Source organism: Labrus bergylta, chromosome 7 (genome assembly GCF_963930695.1).
Source record: "Labrus bergylta chromosome 7, fLabBer1.1, whole genome shotgun sequence".
In the NCBI taxonomy this organism is placed as follows: Eukaryota; Metazoa; Chordata; class Actinopteri; order Labriformes; family Labridae; genus Labrus; species Labrus bergylta.
This window is the reverse complement of record NC_089201.1, coordinates 22,224,626-22,246,903: the sequence shown is the minus strand read 5'-3', so window position 1 is coordinate 22,246,903 and position 22,278 is coordinate 22,224,626. Positions and strand designations below refer to the sequence as shown.

General features: G+C 42.0%; 1 protein-coding gene across 1 annotated transcript in view; it reads right to left on the bottom strand.

The window, feature by feature from the left end:
- Nucleotides 1-22,278, bottom strand: part of LOC109993093 (A disintegrin and metalloproteinase with thrombospondin motifs 20) — an 84,917-nt gene that overhangs the window by 60,312 nt on the left and 2,327 nt on the right. Inside the window, exons 3-9 of the mRNA XM_065957028.1 lie at nt 19,214-19,382; nt 8,830-9,083; nt 6,273-6,356; nt 4,935-5,059; nt 4,793-4,833; nt 4,272-4,377; nt 606-752 (exon numbers count right to left, since the gene is read on the bottom strand). Coding sequence (XP_065813100.1) covers nt 606-752; nt 4,272-4,377; nt 4,793-4,833; nt 4,935-5,059; nt 6,273-6,356; nt 8,830-9,083; nt 19,214-19,382 — 926 coding nt within the window. The remainder of the gene's footprint in view (nt 1-605; nt 753-4,271; nt 4,378-4,792; nt 4,834-4,934; nt 5,060-6,272; nt 6,357-8,829; nt 9,084-19,213; nt 19,383-22,278) is intronic.

Genomic DNA, 22,278 nt, shown 5'->3' with positions numbered 1-22,278 from the left:
TGTCTTAGGCCGTGTCCCAATTCCAAACCCCTTAGAGTTGGCGTAGCTTAGACGGGGAAGTGGGGCAGGTGTTAAAATGATAAATTACAAATGGGACACCACTCACCATGACATACTTTTGGAGCCTGAGGTATGTGACATGAAAATAAATGTACAGTGATTTACAGATCAAAATATTTGAGTGACATAAACAATGCCAATTTTTCTGAAATGCTTTTTTATAATAATCCAATAATGTATTCCTTTGTAAGTTAATCAAATTAAGATATTTGTGCGTCATTATTCTGGAAGATATGGGCTAATTTCCCTGCATCTTTAGTCGTGCTCTGAGTTACAATGCCTCTGCCTCAAAGCATTCTGGGAATTTTCGTCCACCACTAAGTTTGGAGTCTGCATCTAAAAAGTCGAAAGGCCTTCCAAAGGGCTAGGAGACCACTACCCCTTGATCCAAAAAGAAAACAAAGCACCTGAAGATTCGAGGGATAGGGCCCGGGAATGGAATGCAGCCATAATATTTGACTAGAACAGGAATGGTGAAACGTAACTTTGACGAGAAGTTCAAAAGGAAATCAGTTTTAAAAACAGGAAGGAGAGCTGCTACCTACTCTAGGAACTCTGTGATGTACTTGCGGCTGCACTTGGACCACGACCAGGGATTGGTGTCGTAGTTGAGGGTGGGAGCCATGACGTGATACTGGTGCTTCATGCCGGCCTCCCGACACTTTGGATTGTCATCGTGAGGCATGTTAAACCTGGTGCAAAAAAAGAGGGAACAAGGGGGAAGATGGGTGAGCTAGAGAGAGGGTTATAAGGCACACACACAAAGTGATTACCAGCTACCTCATACCTTAGTCCTAGCAAGGAGGATAAACGTCACTAGATATGTGTTCAGCCTTTTTGAACAGGGGATCACCCAGAAGCAGCCACAGACACATTTTGGAGTATTAACACACTCTGCGTATTTCCTATCATTTGAATTAGTTTCCCTTAGTTAAAAACATCCCCATTAAAGTCTAAAAACTCATCAAGTGGATTCAACCAAACTCAAAAATAGCCACCTGATGATGTGACACTATACAAAACTCTTTTCAGAACATGTTTAAGATATATTTTGAGTTGAAAAAACAAATGGTGAAACGTGTCCTTCAAGGGTTCAGACAGCTACAGGTGACGTAACTGAAATGTCGTGAAACAGAGAAAAAAGAGATTCGTCCTAAAATGCAAGAAGCTGGGATCAAGAATGTTTGATGGAGTTGCGTACAAAGCTACTTAAACAACAAAAAAAGTTGTACATTCATTATTAACGGATCATTGAGCAGCAATTAAATCACTGGATTGACATTGTACAGGCCTGCGAGAGCCACCGGTATCGGCTCTTCTTCTTTCTCTTGTGGCCAGAGCATTTCATTTCTAGGTGGCTCTTGGCTTGTGAAGAGCATTAAGATAAATGCTTCCAAAATAATTCGCCTGCCTTAACTTTAACACGCTTTTTCAGCGCGAGTTACAATAACCACTAAACTCTGCAGAATAACAGATGTATATAAGGAACAGAGCATCTGCAAAAAGTAAAGATTTCATCCAGTCTTTCTGCAGTCCACTGTCTCACAAAGCAAGTTTCCTTCCTTGATCATGTCCAGAATAGTGGAGTCCTATACACATGTCCTGTTTTTGGTGTTGTGGTTTTTGGCAAGGACCCATAAATACGTGCACATGAACACATATTTATATACAAATACAGGATCCCCTGCAGCTGCATGATGTCTGCGATGTTTACAGCAGGATGTGGGCCAGTGCTGGGCTCTGGACTGTGGCTGAGGGTCAATCCATACCGGCACACAAACAAGACAGAGCATGGCTGGCATGAGGCCCACCCTACAGGGGCCGAGGCCCTGAAGGCACCCAGGGAATAATTAAGCCTCTGGCACAGTAATGAGCTCTGCACGTACAGACACACACACACACACACACACACACACACACACACACACACACACACACACACACACACACACACACACACACACACACACACACACACACACACACACACACACACACACACACACACACACACACACACACACACACACACACACCAAGCTGTCAGCTGATCCTGACATCATCAAGGCAAATCTTATCTGTAAATTGTTCTTTGTCAGTTAATGATGCACAGCTGCATCTGGTGACATGCAAGTTTGAATAAAAATAACCAACTGAACACGTTCCCCTAATCAAGAAGACTTTTTTTTAATTACCGTAATTAAGATTTAGCATGAGCTCCAAACTATCTGTCCCGTTATGGTGATTTTGTCTAGCCAAATCTAGAGGGGCACACATGAGAATACTGGCCTGGAAACCCTGAGCGGAGAGTCTTTTAGTGTAATTAGGTCATATATCAGGGAGTGCCCCGGCTCTCTGTTCGGCTTTCTCAAGGGACAAATCAATAATGAAGTTAATTCAAGTGTTAGAGTACCAGCCCTGCAGTTTAATTATCGGCATCCTGACCAGAATGGGATTACGTCAAGTCTCTTTTCATTAGCAACTCAGAACAGGACGTCCCTCTCTTACTGCCATGCCATGCCCCTAAACTTATTTTCAGCAAGACAAAAACAGATTTCTAAGCCTGAAATGTTCATAAATAACAATTTGAGTAACACATATTGCTGGAGCCATGACGACTTAGAATTAAAAATAAGTGACACAGCAAACAGTACAGTCGGCAGGAATGGCTTAAAACAGCACTTCAGCAGAGACTAGCGCCTCACAATCCAGTGCTCCATCTCTGACAGTCCCAGTGATTTTATCCACTAAGCTAGCTCTCTGGGTTTATGTTTGATCAGGAGAACCCCAATACACTTTTGTGGCTTTGCTTCTTGTGCTTCTTGACAAATATCATCTTTTTCAGCTGCAGATGTCATATCTAAACTTGGAATTGTTCAGACTTCAATCGATGTTTGAGCAGCTATGAAGTGACATTGCCTCACCTGAAAGTCCCCATGATGGCTATTAGTAATCACACATCCTAGCAGTCATCTGAGAAAGGCCTCCTAGCCATTAATCTTCAATGCTCTTGAGTGGCTTCCACTACCTGACACTGGCTTTCCTCAGAGCGCTTAACACTCTCCGGAGCTCACGCCTCTGAACGCAGCGATTAACCACGCCAAGAGGCAGCGCCAACTGGGCCTCCAGCTGCTTGAACTTTAGCATAAACAGATCCACACGAGACTGAAAGTGGAAAGGGGGGGGGGGGGGGGAGAGAGGAGGCTCATCCATCTGGCTCTTTCTGGTCCCATTTCTCCACTGGAGGAATGTGTGAGTGAGAACAAGGAGGAAGAAGAATAACTTTCATTCTTGACCAATGGCTCACAAGCTCACAAGACACTGGTCCTCTTTCTACTGTCCCACACAAACGGAGACGCAAACCGGAAAGAATAGCTCGCACTTTGGAAGACTGGACAACAAAAGAGAAAGTTTGCAGAGATGGAAAGGAAGATGTTTAACGGTTCATCGTCAACTGACCTGATTTACAACAAAGTGTCTGTAATAGGTGTTTACCGTGAGTTTTGAGGCTGTTTGGAATTTAAAAAAACCCTTTCTATGAAGAATACAGTCATGTGTTTGGACATGGACATTTGGATGAAGATGATACGCAAGCTTTTTCTTTCTGTTTCATGCATGTGGTAATATTTGTTTGTTGTGAAAACACTCAGACTGACAAGTGATAGAGCCATAACACCTCTATCACTTGCCAACAGACAAGCTACATATGATCTCATTGTGACATCGGCATGTGCTTTTATCATCGTGCAGGGCTGATACATGAAAGAGAGCTAGAAACAAAAGAGCTGCCAGATAAAAAAATAAAAAAAAACAGGCTAAATGTTCAACCTTGAGCTATTTGTAAGTTGCACTGATTACTTACAATGTGTCACTTTTCAAGAAATCAGGATGTCCTTGCTGACGTTTATCTGAGCGTTTAAAGAAAATGACACACACAGGGTTAACTCCCAGAGCCGTACAGTAACGTATTAAAGGCTGGCATGTTATTAAAAGTCGAGTATTTCACTTTATTATGTTTTGCACCTGCTTCTACTTCGCCCTACATCTCTTGATAAGAGGGCTTTTGTTGGTCAAAGCTGGCTATGAGAGGTATGAGAGTGAGTGAGTGAATGTATGTGTGTGTGGAGGGGGTGGTTGTGGGTGGTTGGGTGGGAGGGGGTTGGGGTTGGGGTTGGGGGGGGGGGGGGGGGGGGGGAGTACTTGCCACTTACACATGGCCCAGCTCATGAGCAATGGTGAAGGAGGCACTGATTCCATTTTCCTCACTGATGGAGCAGCTGCGGTACTGGTCGCACATGGTGCCCAGCTCGGCCAGCCCTACAGTACAGGGTCACACACACACACACACACACACACACACACACACACACACACACACACACACACACACACACACACACACACACACACAGGAAAACACACAGGAAAACACACATAAACACATTCAGAGGCGCAATTATTAGAAAGAAAAACCCGCTGCCTGAGTGTGTAAAGGCGCTTAAACCATCAAAACTTCTGTTGAGAGAGATTAGCACCGCCACCGCCTCTCTCCATCCTCCCTCCCTCCTCCCCCTTCTACCACTCTGCTCTGTCACTATAATATTATTAGCTGACAGCTTGCCATAAACTCATTAGAGCACAGTTTATGAGCTGTGGGCAATGGAGCAGAGAGTTAATTGAAAATGACTTGAGGTGGGGACTTTGTTTCAGAGAGAAAGACGAAGAAGTTTACCTAAAGTGTCACATTTATCTTTCGCACGGCAGATGTCTTCCCTGAAAGAAAGAAACACATACAATGCCGTGAGATCTCTTTGAAGAGGACAGTTTTCTTAAGCAGCTTGTCTTTTGCTTTCAAAGGGAGGGAGAGAGTGTACCTAGTGATGAGGAGCGCAGTGTCGTGGTGAGAGGGGTGGCTGTCGTCCTGGACGTTTTGGCCCTGCTGCCAGACGCAGAAGTTGTGGAGAGTCGTGGCAGCGTTGAAGCTCACTGTGGGCCCTTCCTGTTTTGGATGAAACGTTGTTGGAGATTTGACCGAGACACTGGATAAACATTTGGTTAAATGTGCGTTCCTAGCTCTCCAAACAGCCTCAGTGCAGAAAGTCATGTCAAACATTGGTCATTTAGTTAAACCTAAATCAAACACAGAAAATAGAAATCCTTTTGAAAATGCATAACTTCCCTCTTACACCTCCAAAAAGCTTCAAGCCAAAGTTATGGCAGTATTTTGAAATGAGGACCTGTTGGAGGAAGCCCTCCATTCTGAAGAAGATTTGCTTTTTACAAGATAATCTGCTACAAGGCAGCCGGGTATATAAAAGTCATTTCCATGACTGCAACAATCATGGTCTTTCATTTTACTGACAAATGAATTGAACAATGGGGTAAACAATGTGTTATTTTGCCATCTGGCAATACGCAGAGCTACATGTTTTGCATGCACATTAGCTAAACAGGAAATGAGCAACTATTACTCATCAATATAAACAAAGCTGCATAAATGCCACAAAGTAAACCGGCCTGGTGACTCATAAATACATCCGATGTGCTCTGCTTTGGCTACACCACATTACAGAGCGTTCTAGCGAGGCTGTTTATAGGCAATACTCATGTGATACGACCATGATACAGGGGGGTAATGATTTAAAGTACTGTGATACTTGCAATATTAGCCTTTTGTGATGTTGTCAGCGTACTTTGTGTTACACGAGTAGTCGTCACTGTTTTGCGACACATTATATCTGATACTTGTTTTTTGACACACCTAGTTTCTACATGACCACCTTATGTGTTATATGTTTGACTTTGACACATTTCATTTGATTTTTAGTTTACATCTGCAGAATGATCATCACCTTTACTCTGAATAAATGCTTTAAAGCAGAGATGGTGGGCATATTTTGTTAATCACAGCCTTGCATTTGACAAAAATAGAACACAAGTTTAAAAAAAACTAAACTTAAATCTATGAAATTCAGTATGACGCAGCAAAGCCTAGCAGCCGTATTCAGCTGTCTTTGCAGGTGGCTAGATGCCTTCTCTATAGTATCGTTTGTTTTCCTGGGAGACCTCTCTTGAGACTTTAGACTGACAAGGCAGGCAGTGTCCTTTCAAAGCGGCCTCGCTGAGAAATAAGGCCAGCCCAGGGACACCTGCGCTGATGTCAGCTATATGAGAGACCTCGATACAGGTAGCGTTTAAAAGCCCGCACTCACCTGTTCATTGTGGATGACGACCAGCTTGACAATCATGATGTTGATGAGGTTTCCTACACTGGGGTCCCTGTACACCGCTGCTACCTGTAACGAAGACAAAACACACAGACAAAAAATGCAAACCTCCACTAACCTGAAACAAGAGCACAAATGAAGACAGTATAAAAGCTACTACACCTCACTCATGATTTGTAATTCAATTGTATGATTTAATTTTGCTTCATGGGGTCTAACTAGAGTAGCAACAGTTCATTCAGGTGTAAAGTAACGGAAAAATGTCTCCTCTAGGGTAAGTTTAATCAACAGGGTATTAAAACCAATTACGATTCCCTTGTAGACCTTAGCAAAATAAACCAAAGTCTGGAGGCGGCAACAAATGAGAAACGTCAGCAAAGCTGGAGCTCTGAGCCCACTCTGTGAGGACAGCGAAACATTCCCTCTGTAGCTTTTTCCCCTCCACACCTCTTGCCTTTTCTCGTGCACCCCTGTCACGGTCGGCCAGCACTCTCCTGGGGCGGTGTGCGGCCTCCTGACAGGAACTCATTAGTCCACTATAAACATTTAGCTTGCCTTAGCCCGGGGGAGGGGGGTGTGTGTGGCCGTGGCCGTGGCTTGTCCACAGTGGGCAGATGTGGACCGTCTTTGCATTATTGCAAAGTCAAACTGTGATACAGGACCTGTATCTGTTTGGATTTGCCCGAATGTATGTTTCTGTATTGTAAGAGAGGGAGACTGCAGCCTTCACTGGACCATCACAGCAATATCTCACACAGTCAGTTAGCTTAAAGCAAGCTCTAGAGGTTAGCAACAAATGTCGACAGAGCCACCCAGATACAGCTTTGGGAATGTCCGAGGTTTAGTGATGCGAAGAAGAGCTCACTTTGTTCTTACAAATAATGATGTCATGCAATAAAATAAGTTAAGACATCAAAATGACATGATAGTTTCCAAAATATTGAATTCTAAACCTCCCTTAGATCAAACTTAAAGGATCAGACTTGGCTGGTTTCTCTGTAATACTTAACCTGGAGTGATTCAAATGTGTCTGCAGAAATGTGTGTGCGTGTTTGTGTGTGTGTATGCACCACTGGTCTGCAGACATAAGCATGGTAGACTGAATGTTTAGATATAAAACCTGGAAATATAAACTGGCCTGGCACATTTTAAACTGACTGTATTCTCTCTCCCTTCCTGAAGCAGAACACTCCACTGACAATCATTACTCCTTTATGCGTTAATGAGTGTTTTGAGCAATCTGTCCGACATATGGGAGAGAAAGCAGAAGGTACACACAGTTCACTACAATTGATAACTTGTCCTGCCTTGACACATAGACTCCCCAATCATTTCTGTTCTAAAATACAAAGACAGTCAATCACAGTTTTACAGGTTCTCTGGACTGATTACTAGAGGGGGTTCCCAGTCAGACATGGGACTCATAAAGAGGTCACGGTGCTGAGTCAGGATTTTACCAATTAACTGAGCCACTTTCATTGACGCTGCAGCACAACAGGGTTTATGACCAAAATGTCCGACAGTAAACTGCGAGGCTAGAAAAACGCAGAACTCTGTAGCGGGTGATTCAGTTGTTTAATGTAAATTTCTCATGCCAGGTTTTGACTGTATATGCTCCAGATTTTGAGGAGTTTCTGACATTTTTCAGTCCCTCGAATGGAGTTAAAAACATTTATATTGTGCTTAGAGATTTCAAGAACTGATTTAAATTAAAAAAAATATCACAGAAGTGCCAGGATGTACAACTTAGTTCATAAGCTTGATGCTAACACAAAATGGCATTTGCCATAACAGGCTAACAGGCCTTGTATCGCGGTCATCAATCTATTTTACCTGAGTAAAAGAGATTGTTTCTTAAGTTAATCGATGACAAAAGTTTTTGAGCAAATCTTCAGTCTGTAATGATACAGTTTTCATTGGTTTTCATGATAGTTGCGCATATATAGTTATATTAAAGGAAGTGTGAACATGTGAACATGACAGACAGCGTCAGTTGTCCAAAACATTAGAACAATACCAATTCACTCCCAATGAAAGTGAAAGTGAAAGTGGCTGGGGAATTTTAGACAAACCAATTTGTCAAAAGTTTTAGGACTTACATTCTCTTCTATTTGGCTGGTGGAATGTACACATTATCTTATTAATGTATGACTCTCTTCTCCTGATGTTTGGTAGGGTGTTACAGTACTCCATAGTAACAAGCCGCAACTACAATTGACGTATTTGGCTTTACACCTTGTGATTATGTCACCAAGGTTTAGGCCTACTTCCCAAACTCTGTTGCATGATCTGTTGATAAGGAGGGGGCAGAAACTCAGGGATGGATATCTCAAAATCTGGGAAAGGTAATATGATACTCAAACCAACAGCATATCTAGATACCAAGTAAGGTAATCATTTGATATAAGAATGTTTAACTTTTTGGGGGGGCATACTAATTATAATCTGCAGGGAAACTTAAACTAAATCAACAAGTAAACCTCTTCAACATCAAAACAAAAAAAAAAAAAAAAAGATTTTTAGAAACATTATTTTTACTTACTACTGACATGATTGTTAGGACGTAGTGCTCCAGGTTGCGTCCATGGTGACGGACCATTTTGGCATCCGCTGTCACCATCAGCTCGACGTAGCGAGGGTAGGAGAGGAAACGCTTGCGTCTGCGTAGGGTTCCGGGATGTGTGCTGGTGGAGTTGTTGTCATGAATGTGCTCACCCTCTATCGTGGCTCTGAGAGAATCCAGCACCTCCTCCATATTACCTCTGCTCTCAAAAGCAACTGCCCTCTTGGCTTGTTCTGTTTAAAGAAAGAACGTTACGATCAGTGACGAGATAGGAGAGCATTATGTTGAATATATTGGGCTTGAAAATCATAATTGTATGGGGTAATTAAAAAATGAAAGACTTGTAGTGGCAGCCAACAATGCGTGTTATACAGGCATTTCATGAAAGAGCATGGTACATGCACAGTTACGAGCAAAGAGTTTTCGCTTAGCTGAATTCCAATGACATAACAGAGGGACGCTAGACCTCAACAGCCCAATCCACCATAAATTACTGTGTCATTACAGTACTCAGGAAAACTGCAAAAGACACAAGGTCACTAGAAGGCTGTGAGTATGAATGTCAATGTGCGATCACACAAACAGGGGAAACCCTATGATGACTCACATAAAGGCTAGACAGAGAATGTAATCTGCAAAAGAACAAAAAAAAAACCTCAAATTCTCTTGAACGGTATACAATCCAAGTATGAAGTAGAACTTGAACGATTATGCTGACAGTGAATTCATCACACGGATATAACGCCAGATTGAAACAATTTACAGGCTTGAGGTAAAACCTGTTCATCAGCAGCCGCAGACGTGAAAAAAGGAAACCAGAATGTAAACCACTGTACAAAGTCCACTGGAATTCATTCAGCTGAACTGCACGTGTCGAGCTGGCTACGAGTGGTAGATTCCTTCACCATGACAGAGTGAGGTTAAAAAGGGGGAGGCAGAGGGAAAGAGACAGACTAGGAGAGAGTGAACGGCTTGTTTCATTGGGAAAAGGAAACCAAAAATCGGTAACGGTTAAGGAAAAAGACGATTTGATTACCTATGTGATTGTTCATGTACACGGGGATGTTTCTTATAAGACTGTACCTGACAGAGTTTGGATTATAGGAGCTACAGGGGGGTAAGGGACGTAAGAGGTCAGTCTTTAGAGTCTCCAAAAGTGAACTCCCAAAATTGCTCCAAATAACTGTCAGTTTGTTTGGTACACACAGCTGCAGAATACTCTGACGTTCACCATTTACACTGAAAATAAATGATGGATCCTTGTCCAGAGAAAAGAATCATTGGAAATCATCAATGAAGTGGATAAAGAACACATCAGTGATTCTTCGTGAAGTCTGATGTGAAAATATTTCAGCCTAGATCGAACATTCATTAGAACTGGATGGATTCCGGCTGCATATTTGCATTAAAAGGGCTAAGTATGTATTCATACAGGCCATTCTGTTGTCCAGATTTGCAGTGATGCACAGCCATATGTAATACCATGTAAACCAGATTGCTTGCAGTAGTGTCTGCCATCTCTCAACTGAAGGGGAAGATGGATTAAAGCAGCCACTAGACAAAGCCCCAACATTAATTTAACAGATGTGAACAGCAAATCACACAAACTCACAGCTGACTGCTGCTGCAGATGGATTTCGTATACTATCATATCTCAAAATAATTTTGCTCTAGTTCATCAGCAGATGGCTGTTCAGCTAGAGTCTGGTCCTGCTCGAGGTTCTTGCCTGTTAAAAGAACATTTTGCCTTGCCTCTGTTACTTGTTAAATGTTGCATAGTGCTTTGGTGGATAACTGTTGGGTCCTTGTAAATAATATAACAAAGAGAGTATGACTTGGACCATCTCTTTTTGTAAAGTGTCTTGAGATAAGATTTGTTATGAACTAAAGATTGATTGACTGATGGATTAATGTGATCCACATGGTCTCAATTCTTACAGTGTAGTTAATCATGAATGGTTACATTTTTTTTGTATTATGAACCTTCATCCTTATTGGCATTTGAATGAAACATGGAACGGCATTCATTGATGTTTCCATGAGTCCGTCATTCTTAACAACCTCCTCAACTTCGGACAACCCGATTAAAGTGAAGAGTTTCATTGTCTTCTTCACACTCAATCTTTCCAGACAGTCACACAGAGAGAGATTGTTTGTAACTGTTAGGGTCAGAGAAAGGCAGGAAAAGATAATTGAGCGCTCTGAGACTATTCAAGCGGTGCCCCCAGCGGGCACGCAAGGTGGAGCGTGACTCCCTGGCACAATAGCACACAGCTCTTGCTGCCGTGACGCCCAGCCCTATGCCAGCGCCAACATCCAAGTCAGCGCCAAGCTCGTCTGTGGCCCGTGCACACAGCCAGAACAGAGCTTTGTATTTTCCAGGAAAAATCTCTCTGAGGCCAATGCCACTACACTAAACCCCTTAAACAGACTCATCATCTGTAGACAGTCTGACATCAAGGGGATTATCAAAGCACAGAAGAGTATCTACGCCTTCTGAAATTGGTGTTGAGTCTCAGTGCAAGCGGGTGTAAGATTAAAAAAGAGAGAAAGAGGCGGAGAATGTGAAAATATGGTCTCTGTTATAATAGCCTTTGAATCAGTGCAGATTAGCCATACACAACCTTTCCCAAATCTCCTTAGGTTCAAATCCCCCCTCTCACTAGGTACTGAGCTGCTACTTACACCATGAGAAGACAGGGGTGACTGCCCTGACCCGCCGGCACACATCTCTCCATCTCTGGATTTTACATATTGGACTTGATTACCAAACATCAAAACAAGTTGGATTAAAATCTTACACTACAAAAACTTTCATAAGCCTGAGCCTATAAAACTGAGCTCCAGCGGCTCCTCTTTACAGAGAACAATAAAAACGAGGCTTGCACGGCATGTGTGTAAGCATTTATAAATGTTGTAATTTGGTTGGCTCAAGTATGCCTATAGCTGAAACAGACTCACACCACACTCACTTTTCTGCTCCAACGCCCCCTTGACTTGTCAACTCGCAAAGAACTTTTATCACTGTGCCAAAAGAAAATCCAACATAACAGATATTATATTATAAAGAATGTTTATATATCACTTCATAAGAAGCTTAATTGCACTCCAAGTACCCTCGCAAATGAGCACATTTATGCTTCTTTTTTATTTTAAAGAATTCACTTCAGTTTGAATCCTTATTTTAACACTTGAGCATTTTTTTTTCACTTCCCTTGTAAACACTTTTCAATTCTTGCATATGTACTTTCTGTTTGAGCCCATCAATATACATGCATGGCGTCTAAAGAGATCTGACATTTCACTCTAGATCAAAGAGTTGCTCTTTGACTCTCCTTCAGCTCTCTGTCAAAAGTATCAATGCGAAGAGCCCAACAACGGGGAGCACACATTCATTGTCAAACTAATTAACATTCTTCTACAATGGCCTGCTGAGAGTTAAAGTGGCTGATTCCCTGGGTGCCAATTAAATAAGACAGTATACCTTACAGTGAGTATAGGTAGTGCCTTGGTTCCATACAAGGTCAGACACTCACATTACAGCAGTTTAAACTGAGCGTAAAAAAAAAAAAACTGAAGAGGGTTAAAAATGTTTGAAACTCTTGCAGACAGAGGCACAATTAAGTGCAATTTCCTTGGCTAGACAGAGACAAGCAAATGCAGCTAATTGTTGCTGATGAAGAAGGCTTTTCAAAGTGAAGTGGCATGGCTTTTGACCTCGCTGGAAGACGGTTGGCTTTGTACAGTTATTGTGCTCCCATGAGTTCAGTTGTTATTTTGAGTTCAGAGACGTGCTCAAGACAGCATGGTGGTCAGCTGAAGAATGTGTTTGGAGTAGCAGACCTCCTCTGAAGAGACAAAACACGACTTATGGATCTGAGCTTCTAATGATGGGAAGAGGCCTGGAGTGTTTTCTTTTGTCAGAATCAAACCGAGAGTTTCCTACTGTCAGGTTTAAAGAAATTCATCCAACAGATTCAATGAATGCTGAATGACTGATATTACAACCATATCTGAAAAACGCTGTTTCACCAATATGAACAAGCGTGATCACTGTACTGCCAATATTATTCCATAGTTTTCTAAGAAACACAGCTCATCATTTGTAGACTTTATTAATACACATTCAGTATCTCTGAGAAGGTTTGATTCACAGTCCAGATTCAAGGTAAGACGGTTCTCTAAAACCACAGCATTATAAAGCCTACAATTAACATAGCTCTGTCTGTGGAGTCTAATGAGAACATTAAGAAGTGCACTTACAGGGGAAAACTCTTGGTTAATTACCACTTTGATCTTTTTCAATTGGTTTTCACCATCATTCCTGTCTGCAAGAATAAAGTCGTGCTCACAAACTTCTGGGAACAGTGTTACCTACAACACGTTGTTGTAGAGAAAAGGTGAACAAAACCTACAGTATAAGAACCAAAGGAAAAACCCCAGTCACACAAGAAGAACACAACCTTTTCCACTTTCTCAGCCTATTTGGAGGTGACAGATGGCGGTGTACCAATGAGCCTGGTTTTGCTAGAGGCTCTGCCTGATAGAGGGAAGTTTTTCCTTGCCACTATTGCCAACTGCTTGCTCATTGGTAGAACTAGAACTGTTAAGTGTCATATGATAACTTTCGACTTGGTGCTATAGAAAAGTAGATTGATTGATTAATAGAATATATGACATGGGGGTAATGCTTTTCCAATACATAATGGATAAAATAACTCCCATATTTTCATTGCATGAAAGAAAAAGTTTTGTTTTGACAATAACAAAGCAGGTTTGAGGATTGAACTGCTGTCTGGCCTCTCACATGATAAACCAGCCAGAGCCACAGGCGATGACACTGATGTCTGACCAGCCAGCTCTCAACACTGTCTCTCCCGGTGCACCTCAGTGAGCAACTGTCGCTCACCTGTCACCCCTCTCACCTCTGACTGTCACCCAAGTCCCCATGCAGTAAAACACTGTCACTCAAGCTGCCCCAACCGTTCCAATCAGCCCCCCAATCTGTTAAGAATGCCCAGACAGTGCACAGTGGCAGAAAATAGCCCCAGCTGGAATCTGTCACGGGAACTCCCAAGACAACACAACACATTGGGTTCAATGGGGCTCAGGCCCCAGGGCAGGCCAACACATGGCAGCTATTAAAGTTACAGACGGTCTGTAGCTGCCCAGTCCTGCCTGGCCCTGTCCAGAGTATCTATTGTCTTAAAATAAGATGACAATGGATGCACTGGACCATATTATTAGCTGCTTGCATTATCTGTCAGGCACGAAGTGGAAATGATTTGGATGAGGCATCATGCCTGAAGGGAAAACTTAACATGCCAGTAAATGGCTGGCAAAACACATCATCAACTTGTTTGACAATTGAGACATTGATCATTGACACTATTATGTTGGTTTCAAATTCCAAACCAGCATAAATCTTCGTGGTCCAATAGTAAGGAAGTGGGTAAGAATGCTTCTGTAGAAGAGCAGGTGTAAAAGAAGAAAGGCAGGCAGTGGGAGTTTTGAAAAAAGTCTGGGGTCTCTGCCAAGCTCTGCTGCAGAACCGACAGGCACATGCACAGCAGGCCGGGACAGCTCAAACCCATAAAGAAAGGAGCTCTTTTCTCCATTTCTCTGCACTGCTTGCTCAGCAATTCCCAATTCTCAATTGGACACCTTATCTGAGAGGACGTGCTCTCCTGATGGATGCAAACAAAAAACTCACAGGTAAACCTCATTTATACAAACACAAAAGACACAAAGAAAACTTTTTCCCAAGCAACAATAGGAACTTTCTGGTAGGCAGGATCTTCCCAGGGAGCATGAGGGAGCAGATAAAGCCTGAACCATCTGACCTTCAGAATCCCTACAGGTGAGAGAGGTTGTCTTGGTGATCGACACCAGTCCATCACACCATAGCTGGCCAGCCACCTTTCTTGACACGTCAAGAGCCACAATTAAGAGGGAGACAAAAGAGCTTAGTGCACACACGGTTCCAACTGAGGACCAGGAAACCAGCCAGCAGGCCCAGTATCCACGCACCTCTAGGAGTGGAAAAACTCAAGGTCACATCCACCCGTTCAGTGAGTGACTCCAAACAAAGAGGGAAGTGAGGTCACAATCAACAAGTGCTTCCATTCACATACATGAAAGCGCAAGGGGAGAGCGGGCAGCGATTCAAGTCGGCTAGTTCAAACCCCAGGCGGGGGAGGGCAGTTTTTCCATGTAAATGAACCCATTGACCAAATACCTGATGCTAGCATTTGAACTACCATGTATACACAGTGGGCACTGAGGGGGGACTCCTATACAACGATTGTGTTGAGGGTCAGGGGGCACAGATGCCATGGGTGCCAAGTATTGTGACATCAAAGCCTGTCACTTTGATGTCCCTGCTTGCCTAAGCTAGCCATCAATAAACTGGGGGAAACGCTTACAAGCCCACACTGGGACATTGGTGTTTGGGTTTACAGATGGTAATGTTTGCTGTCAAGCTGTCTGTATTCAATTCACTGTTTCTAATGCATTCAAAATATGACACCCCACAGCTTTGGAAATGCACCCAACGACTGTGGGATAGAAATACTGCACAACTTCTTTTCCGTGCGTCTTTTGCTTGTCCTCACAAGGATTTTTTTAGAAAGCAAAGGGCAGAGAACGAGAGAAGAATCTGCCCCTATCTGGTGCCACCCTCATCCTTGTGGATATCTCTACCCAGCGACGCACTGAGGTTCACATGCAAGCTCAAAGACAGATACCCCGTAGAATGTGTCATTAAAGGTCGGAGCATTGTTGTGATCTGAGCCCAGTAAGCCCAGAGGCTTTTAAAAGCCAGAACCAAGCACAACAAGACACTCTGTGACTTTAAAACATTAATCACCCACTCAACAGCTACCTAGGTATTCTCAACAACAGGGGAGCCACCCAGGTTGGCTGACACAGACAGAAGACTGAAACAGTTGCAAGATTTGTCAGATATGAGACAGATTTCACGGTGTTATTATTCAGATCTTTTCTTTCATTCTTGCATTTCTGACTCACTGTGTTTTGAGTCTTTTCTTGCATCGCCATACTTTTGAAAGAAAAAGCACATTGAAATTAAATCCATTCATCGGAAAATAGAAAGCGGATGTATTGCAATGTCAACAGGGCATGAACACACACAGCGAAGAAAAGCATCTGAAGACAGGTATATAGCCGTGTCATGACTGCTGGAATGACAAAACATCATTCTCCATCAAGGTAACACTTTAAAAGCCCTTATCATTGCACTCATATTCCTTGACACTTCACAGGTATTGGAAGAACATGTAGGAAAAAGTCAAGCATTTGTATGTGTCAGAGATGACAAGCCCAAAGTTCATCTTAAAATCATATGGAAACATTGCCTTCCTCTCCTTTCAACACGTTTTTTTTTTTTTTTTTTTTGCAGTGGTGTGCAGTAACTGTGCAAACTTTGGAAACTCTTACAGCATCAATAGATTGTCCCAGTTGTTGCCCTTGGGATGTCTGCAGCACAGGGAAGTACAAACTATAAGGGAGGGAAAAGCTTATCACAGCAGAGGTATCTTTCTGCTGATACACATTTTGTTTCCTGGTGGTGCACTTGATAAAACTCAGCTTGTTTCATCTCTGTCGGTTTCAAAGTGATGTTTTACTTTCAGGCACAGAAAAGAGAAGAAGCAAAACTAATCGCTACAGTGAGCAAGTAGGTTTTGCAAAACAATGTCTTTGTAGAGGAGTTAAGCTGCCTGGTTAGTAGATTTATGGCATTGTGAGCCATTCCCATGTGTTTGGTCTAAGTGAGATAGTAGGTACGTTTCAGACCTGCTGGACATATAAAGCTTTAAACCTCTTCAAAGTCTAAAACCTTGCAAACGCTTCTGCACACCAAATACAACCCACCCCCCCCCCCAGTTTTTGATTTAAGACAAGAGAAAAGGCCTAAGATGACTGACCCAGAATGCTTTTATAGCTCCTCAAAAAGAGGAGATACTGGGAAAGGAATCTGCCCCCTGCTAACACCACAGCTTCTCGAGTCCATCGTTTATGTGATGAGATAAATCAGAAACTTTTCTTTCTTTACTTGATGTGAATCGGTCACCTTTAAAGAGTTAAATTGAATACAGATATGTGCAAAGCCTAGATAATCAACAGTCAAAACCATCTTTTCTGTTAACCCTCAAGTCATCAATAACCAGAGTGCAGTTAAATCAGATAAAGTTAAATACAATAAAGCCCCAATAAAGCATTACTAAAGGCAGGTTACCATCATTTAAGATGTAAAATGAGGCTATAAATATTTAAAAATAGATATATAGCTGAGAGAAAATGATTTACTATGATCATTTGGTAGTGATTCATAAACACACTGATGATGTACTTTCTAGTATTGGAAATGTAACCAAAGCCAGGCAACTCTATAGACGACATATGTATACGCCTGTAAAACATCACACTAAATTGTTTATAGAAACTTGATTTAATCTAAACCTAGAAACCTTGATCAGCATTGGTTAGCCAGTTACATTTTAAATTCAACTAACTGAACATAACTTTTTTAGGTAATCACTTTATCAACTGTAAAAAGGACTCAACAATACACTCGTGTATTTCTAGATTCCTTTGGTTGTCTGATTGGGATCACAAGAAGAAGAAAAGATTTCCAAACTAAAGTCCTAAGCCAACAGGCAAATGTCCAATCAAAGACCAGAAGCAGCCACTATGAGTGTTTTGAAAGCAGAACAACACTCGCCAAGCCAGTGTTTATACCTAACCTGCTCATGGCAGCGTGCACTGCACTCCTTCCCATAAAAAGACAGGACAGGCCTGTTAGTCTTGGCTCAGTACAGCCTTCAAAGAGCCCATTTATCGCTGCATCTGGAGAGGGGCCTATCTGATAAAGATGAGGAGCCGCAGCCTGGGACACCTCACAGTCCATCCCTAGTCTCAGACTCTTTTAATGCTGCTGCCCATTGTTAACTTCCTGCCTTTTGATGAGTGCCTATAGGTGTGTCATCCCTTTAAGACTCATTCTTTTCTACTGCTTACACTGAATGAGTAAGAAGGGTTATATGTGAGGTTATGAGATGAAAAGTTAGGATGTAACTAGCCAAGACATTCACAACAACAGAATAGAATAATGAAAGAAGAAAAGTTCTAATAACATTTTTTTTACATTCCAATTCCAGTTCCAATACCTTGACGCACAGTTGTACATAATGCACATAGTAATTTATGTACAGAACAACAAATATATTTTTAGAAATGTGATCAGATTTGTAATCTAACGGGATTGCTGACAACAAAGTTTCGTTGTTCCTTTATACAATGAAAATAAAGTGCCTGTCTATCCATCAGTTATTTTTTGTTGTCAAATAATAATTAGCCTCAAACAAGTTGATTCTTCTGGGGGGCTAATTGCTTTTGGTATCAGATCAGTTGTTTAACTGGAGTACTTGCCAATTCCCTATACTGAATAAATGAATACTAGTATTGGTATAGGAACCACTCCAGATAACAATGGATGTTCCTGGGACACCAGAAGTCAGGGATCATTCACCAAGCTTTCACCCAACCAACAAGCTTTCAGCCAACCACTTGTTAAGAAAGAGTGCATTTAAAAGAGCCTTAGAGTGGGAGCAGAAAGACCCTCCAGATTTCTTAGTCTCTGTTTACCACACACAGACCGAAGGAGTGAAAGGACAAAGCATATTAGGGAAGTATTGGCCTGGCCCATCAGGTCAGACCAAGTTCTTTAAACCGCCGCCACTCACAATGGCCACCACCAGGCGACAAAGGCCGGGTTCAAGCAACAAGCAAATCAAGCAGTCTCCATATAAAAGATTTATTGCATCACACTACAAAAGCCGCCCACGGAGCTCGCTGTGACGAGGGCTCAGAGGCCCTTCATCGATGGTGAACTCTACTCAGTCATCCCGTCTTCTTCTCTTGTGGGCCTCTCTCCACCACCCAAAGACATCAACCATAAAAATTCTATGGAGATTTCTCAAGCAGCCGCCAAAGCAGAAACCCTCTCCAGTTCTTTTCATCACAAATGAAAAACTAAAAAATTATTATTCCTTCCTTCCGAGCTCCTTCCACAGACTTGAGGAATATGAGTGAAAGCAACAGGCAATGCTGGAACGTGTTATCTTAATTAGTTGGAGGATTTTTCTGTCACACCCCTTAATCAAGACAAAAAAATGTTGGGTGTCTTGCAAGCCAAAGATCGTGATTGAGCATAATTTATATTTTAAGGGAGGGCTTAGTGCTATGGCTCAGAAAGTGAATGCAGGTCATCAGAAGGTAAGTGTTTGTGGGCAGAAGACAGACAGACGGTGGTTACAGACAGTGTAGTTAGGCAGTCTGTTACCTGAGGCAGCACAGGGCTTTGGGTTGTTCTCGGTGTTTGTGATGTTCTTATTCCTCTCGTGTCGATAGACAAGATGAGGTTTGTTGTGCTCTTCGTCGTATTCCTCTCCTGCAGCATTTAAAAGAGGCTCCAAGAAGTATTCACCATGTTGAGTCGTAAAAGTTCCAATCTAGAGCAGAGAGAAAAAAAAAAAGAGATGTCATTGACGGCTTTGGCATAAAGCATGCACTTGCATGTGTGTATGACGTACAGTTTGAGAGTAGTTTACAGATTAAGGCATAGTTCACTCTGGTTGTTGTCTTCTAGCAGTCATACTCTGTTGCCCTTGGGGAACACTGTGCATATTATTTCCATGCTTTAGGACAAGCTCAGTTGACAGTTACAAATGGAAAGAACATGCTGACTAAGAAAGGTCAAATAGGTCCCTAAAGGCTCATTGCTGATAATTGCTGAAATTCTTACCATGAAAGCAACCAAGACATTTTTGGCATTTTATATATATTTTACATGATCATGAAAAAGTGGGCCATTAAAATCGCCTAAACCATTCCCTTCTTTATTGAACAGCGTCTAGGTCAGTGTGCTCACATTTCCCTCACAAACTGACACTGGAAGGAGTGACATCATCATACACAGACAGAGCTGCTGACAGAGGAATGCTAATATTGATTTGGCAGCTGAGTCGCTCACAAAGCTCCTTAGCTCACTCATCCATGAGGCACAATGGTGTTTGTATGGTAATTTCATGCGCACACTTAAACAGGATATTGGGCATTGGAATGTTATCTTTAAGGCAGCATTATTCCATAACCTTCCCCACAGGTGACGGACGATTGACAATGGAAAACACACAAATCGGATATGGAAAACGTGTGCAAACTGAATGTGTACTTTTCCTCTCTGTCCTTTCAAAGGGTGAAGGATTAGTTGGCTGGCAATACTTCCTCGAAAGTGCAACAGGAGTTGAGTGTTACATGTGTTCGCTCTCGGCTGTGTAATGCTTGTGAAAACATGACGGAGAATAGGAACAAGGAGGAGACCGCTGGACCTCAGAGACTTCACATGGTCTTCTTTCCTATAATGCTGTCCTACAATATATCACCATTTCTTCACTTCTGAAAATCCAATTTGGTTAATTTCACTTCTGCAATGCTGGAATTAATCAAAGTTTAAACAGAATCCTAAATAATGTGCTGTGAATTATTTTACAGACTCACATAGAATTATGCCCCCCCCCCAAAGACTAATGCATCTTTATGTACTTTATGTAAAGTCTTATTTCTCAATATCCGACTGTCAGTAAAGTCACAAAGCAAGGCATGCTGGGACAAATCTCATTAATTCACTTCTTTAATTTCCTTCACATATTATGAAGCCCTTTCCAGAATGTCAAGAGCACAAAGCAACCAATCAGCCTGCATTATTTGTATTGCAAGGTTGACTCAGGTTCACTCTCATGGAGAAAGAAAAATCTCACTTACATACCGCACGTTTCGATTTAGGGAAGAAAACACTCTATTATAGCCATGCTCTTCAGCAAATAGAGATTTCTCAGTTGACACAACTGTAAATGTTTAAACCAGCCTTTTGTGATGCACTGTAAGAAATGTCTGCTTGTCTCATCAGACATTGTGAGTTATGAAACCAATGTCTAGTATTTGCTGAACAAGGATTTAGGTTCTTAAATAGGAGAAAGTTACAGCCTCACTAGAACGACTTGTGTTGTGATTAAATGCTTTACACAATGTCCCAGCAGGTAGATGTTTACCTGTGCCTTGTAAATCACTATCTATGGTGAGTTAACTTTAATTAGATGATTATAGTCAAGACTTTCTGAAGTTCTCATGTGTTGTTAACAGGGGGCTGAACAGACAAATGCTGTTTAGTCAATGGAGGGGGCAGAGTTTCAGGGTTTCCCAGCGTCAGCTCAGCAGAAAATCTGGCAAAGTTTGGACAGACACAAAGGTTACTGTTCAGATGTGGGTGCTGGACTGGACCTTACAACTGAGGGGCTGTTTTTTTTTTTTTTTTTTAGAAAGCGAGGTCATCGTCGTGACATGGACGGCACACATCAGTTCTATTTAACCCCACAAAGACACTTTTAAACCCTGTCAGTGCTGAGTCATGCAAATGCGATGTACAGTTGCAATCAAACTGGAAAGTTGATTTGGACATAAAGGTGTCATGAATATGATCTTTATACAGACGTAGAACACTTGATGCTGGAAGAAAGATCATTTCTCGAGACAAGGGTGATGTCTTTTATGTGAGTGAACTAAGACAGCCAGTTCCTCCAGGAACTAATGTTTCCCACGCTGTGAGCAATCCTTAAGTCCCAAACAACCTTCATTGGCAGTTGTGTCCTCCTCACAGTGTTTTCTACTCTTCTACTCTGCCCGTCACAGCTCACTTTGAAAAGGCCAAAAGCTCCTCAACCCCGCCTCCCCGATTCCCCCCTGGGGACAGCTTTTAGTAACTCTGGACCAAAGGGGAACCTGTTTTTTTTTCTTCTAAAGTGACCCTTTTGTTTTAGGGCTTAATTATTCCTTAATGACCTCATCCCAACAAAATGTGTTTGGCCATTAAGCCCCAGTGATCAGAAACGGACACATTTATGACCCAATAGCCTCTGGTGCTGTTTCCATTGTCCTGTCATTCTCAATGAGTGATTGATGCGGATAAGCCACAAAGATTGCTTAAAAAAGGATGCAAAGATGTTTGGATAAGCAAGTCATACATCAAAGTTGGTCAGAGGGGTGATTATGTGCTTATTACCCTGATAATCTCAGCATACCTCCCGTCTAAAATTGATTTACAAACGTGAACAAACACTCGCTTTTAAACTACACTGAATGGAAATTGTAAAAAAATTTTTTTTAAAAAGCGTGATAAAACATGACCCTTTTTTTATCACAATGGTGTACTATCACTCCTAACATTGTGAACGTACTAGTTCAAAGCCTGGAAGAAGAACTGATACCTAGTCTGACAAGCTATCCTGGAATGCTGGTACTGCACACAGTGTATATCTAAAATAAGGATGATGTCACTGATAGGGGAGTTTG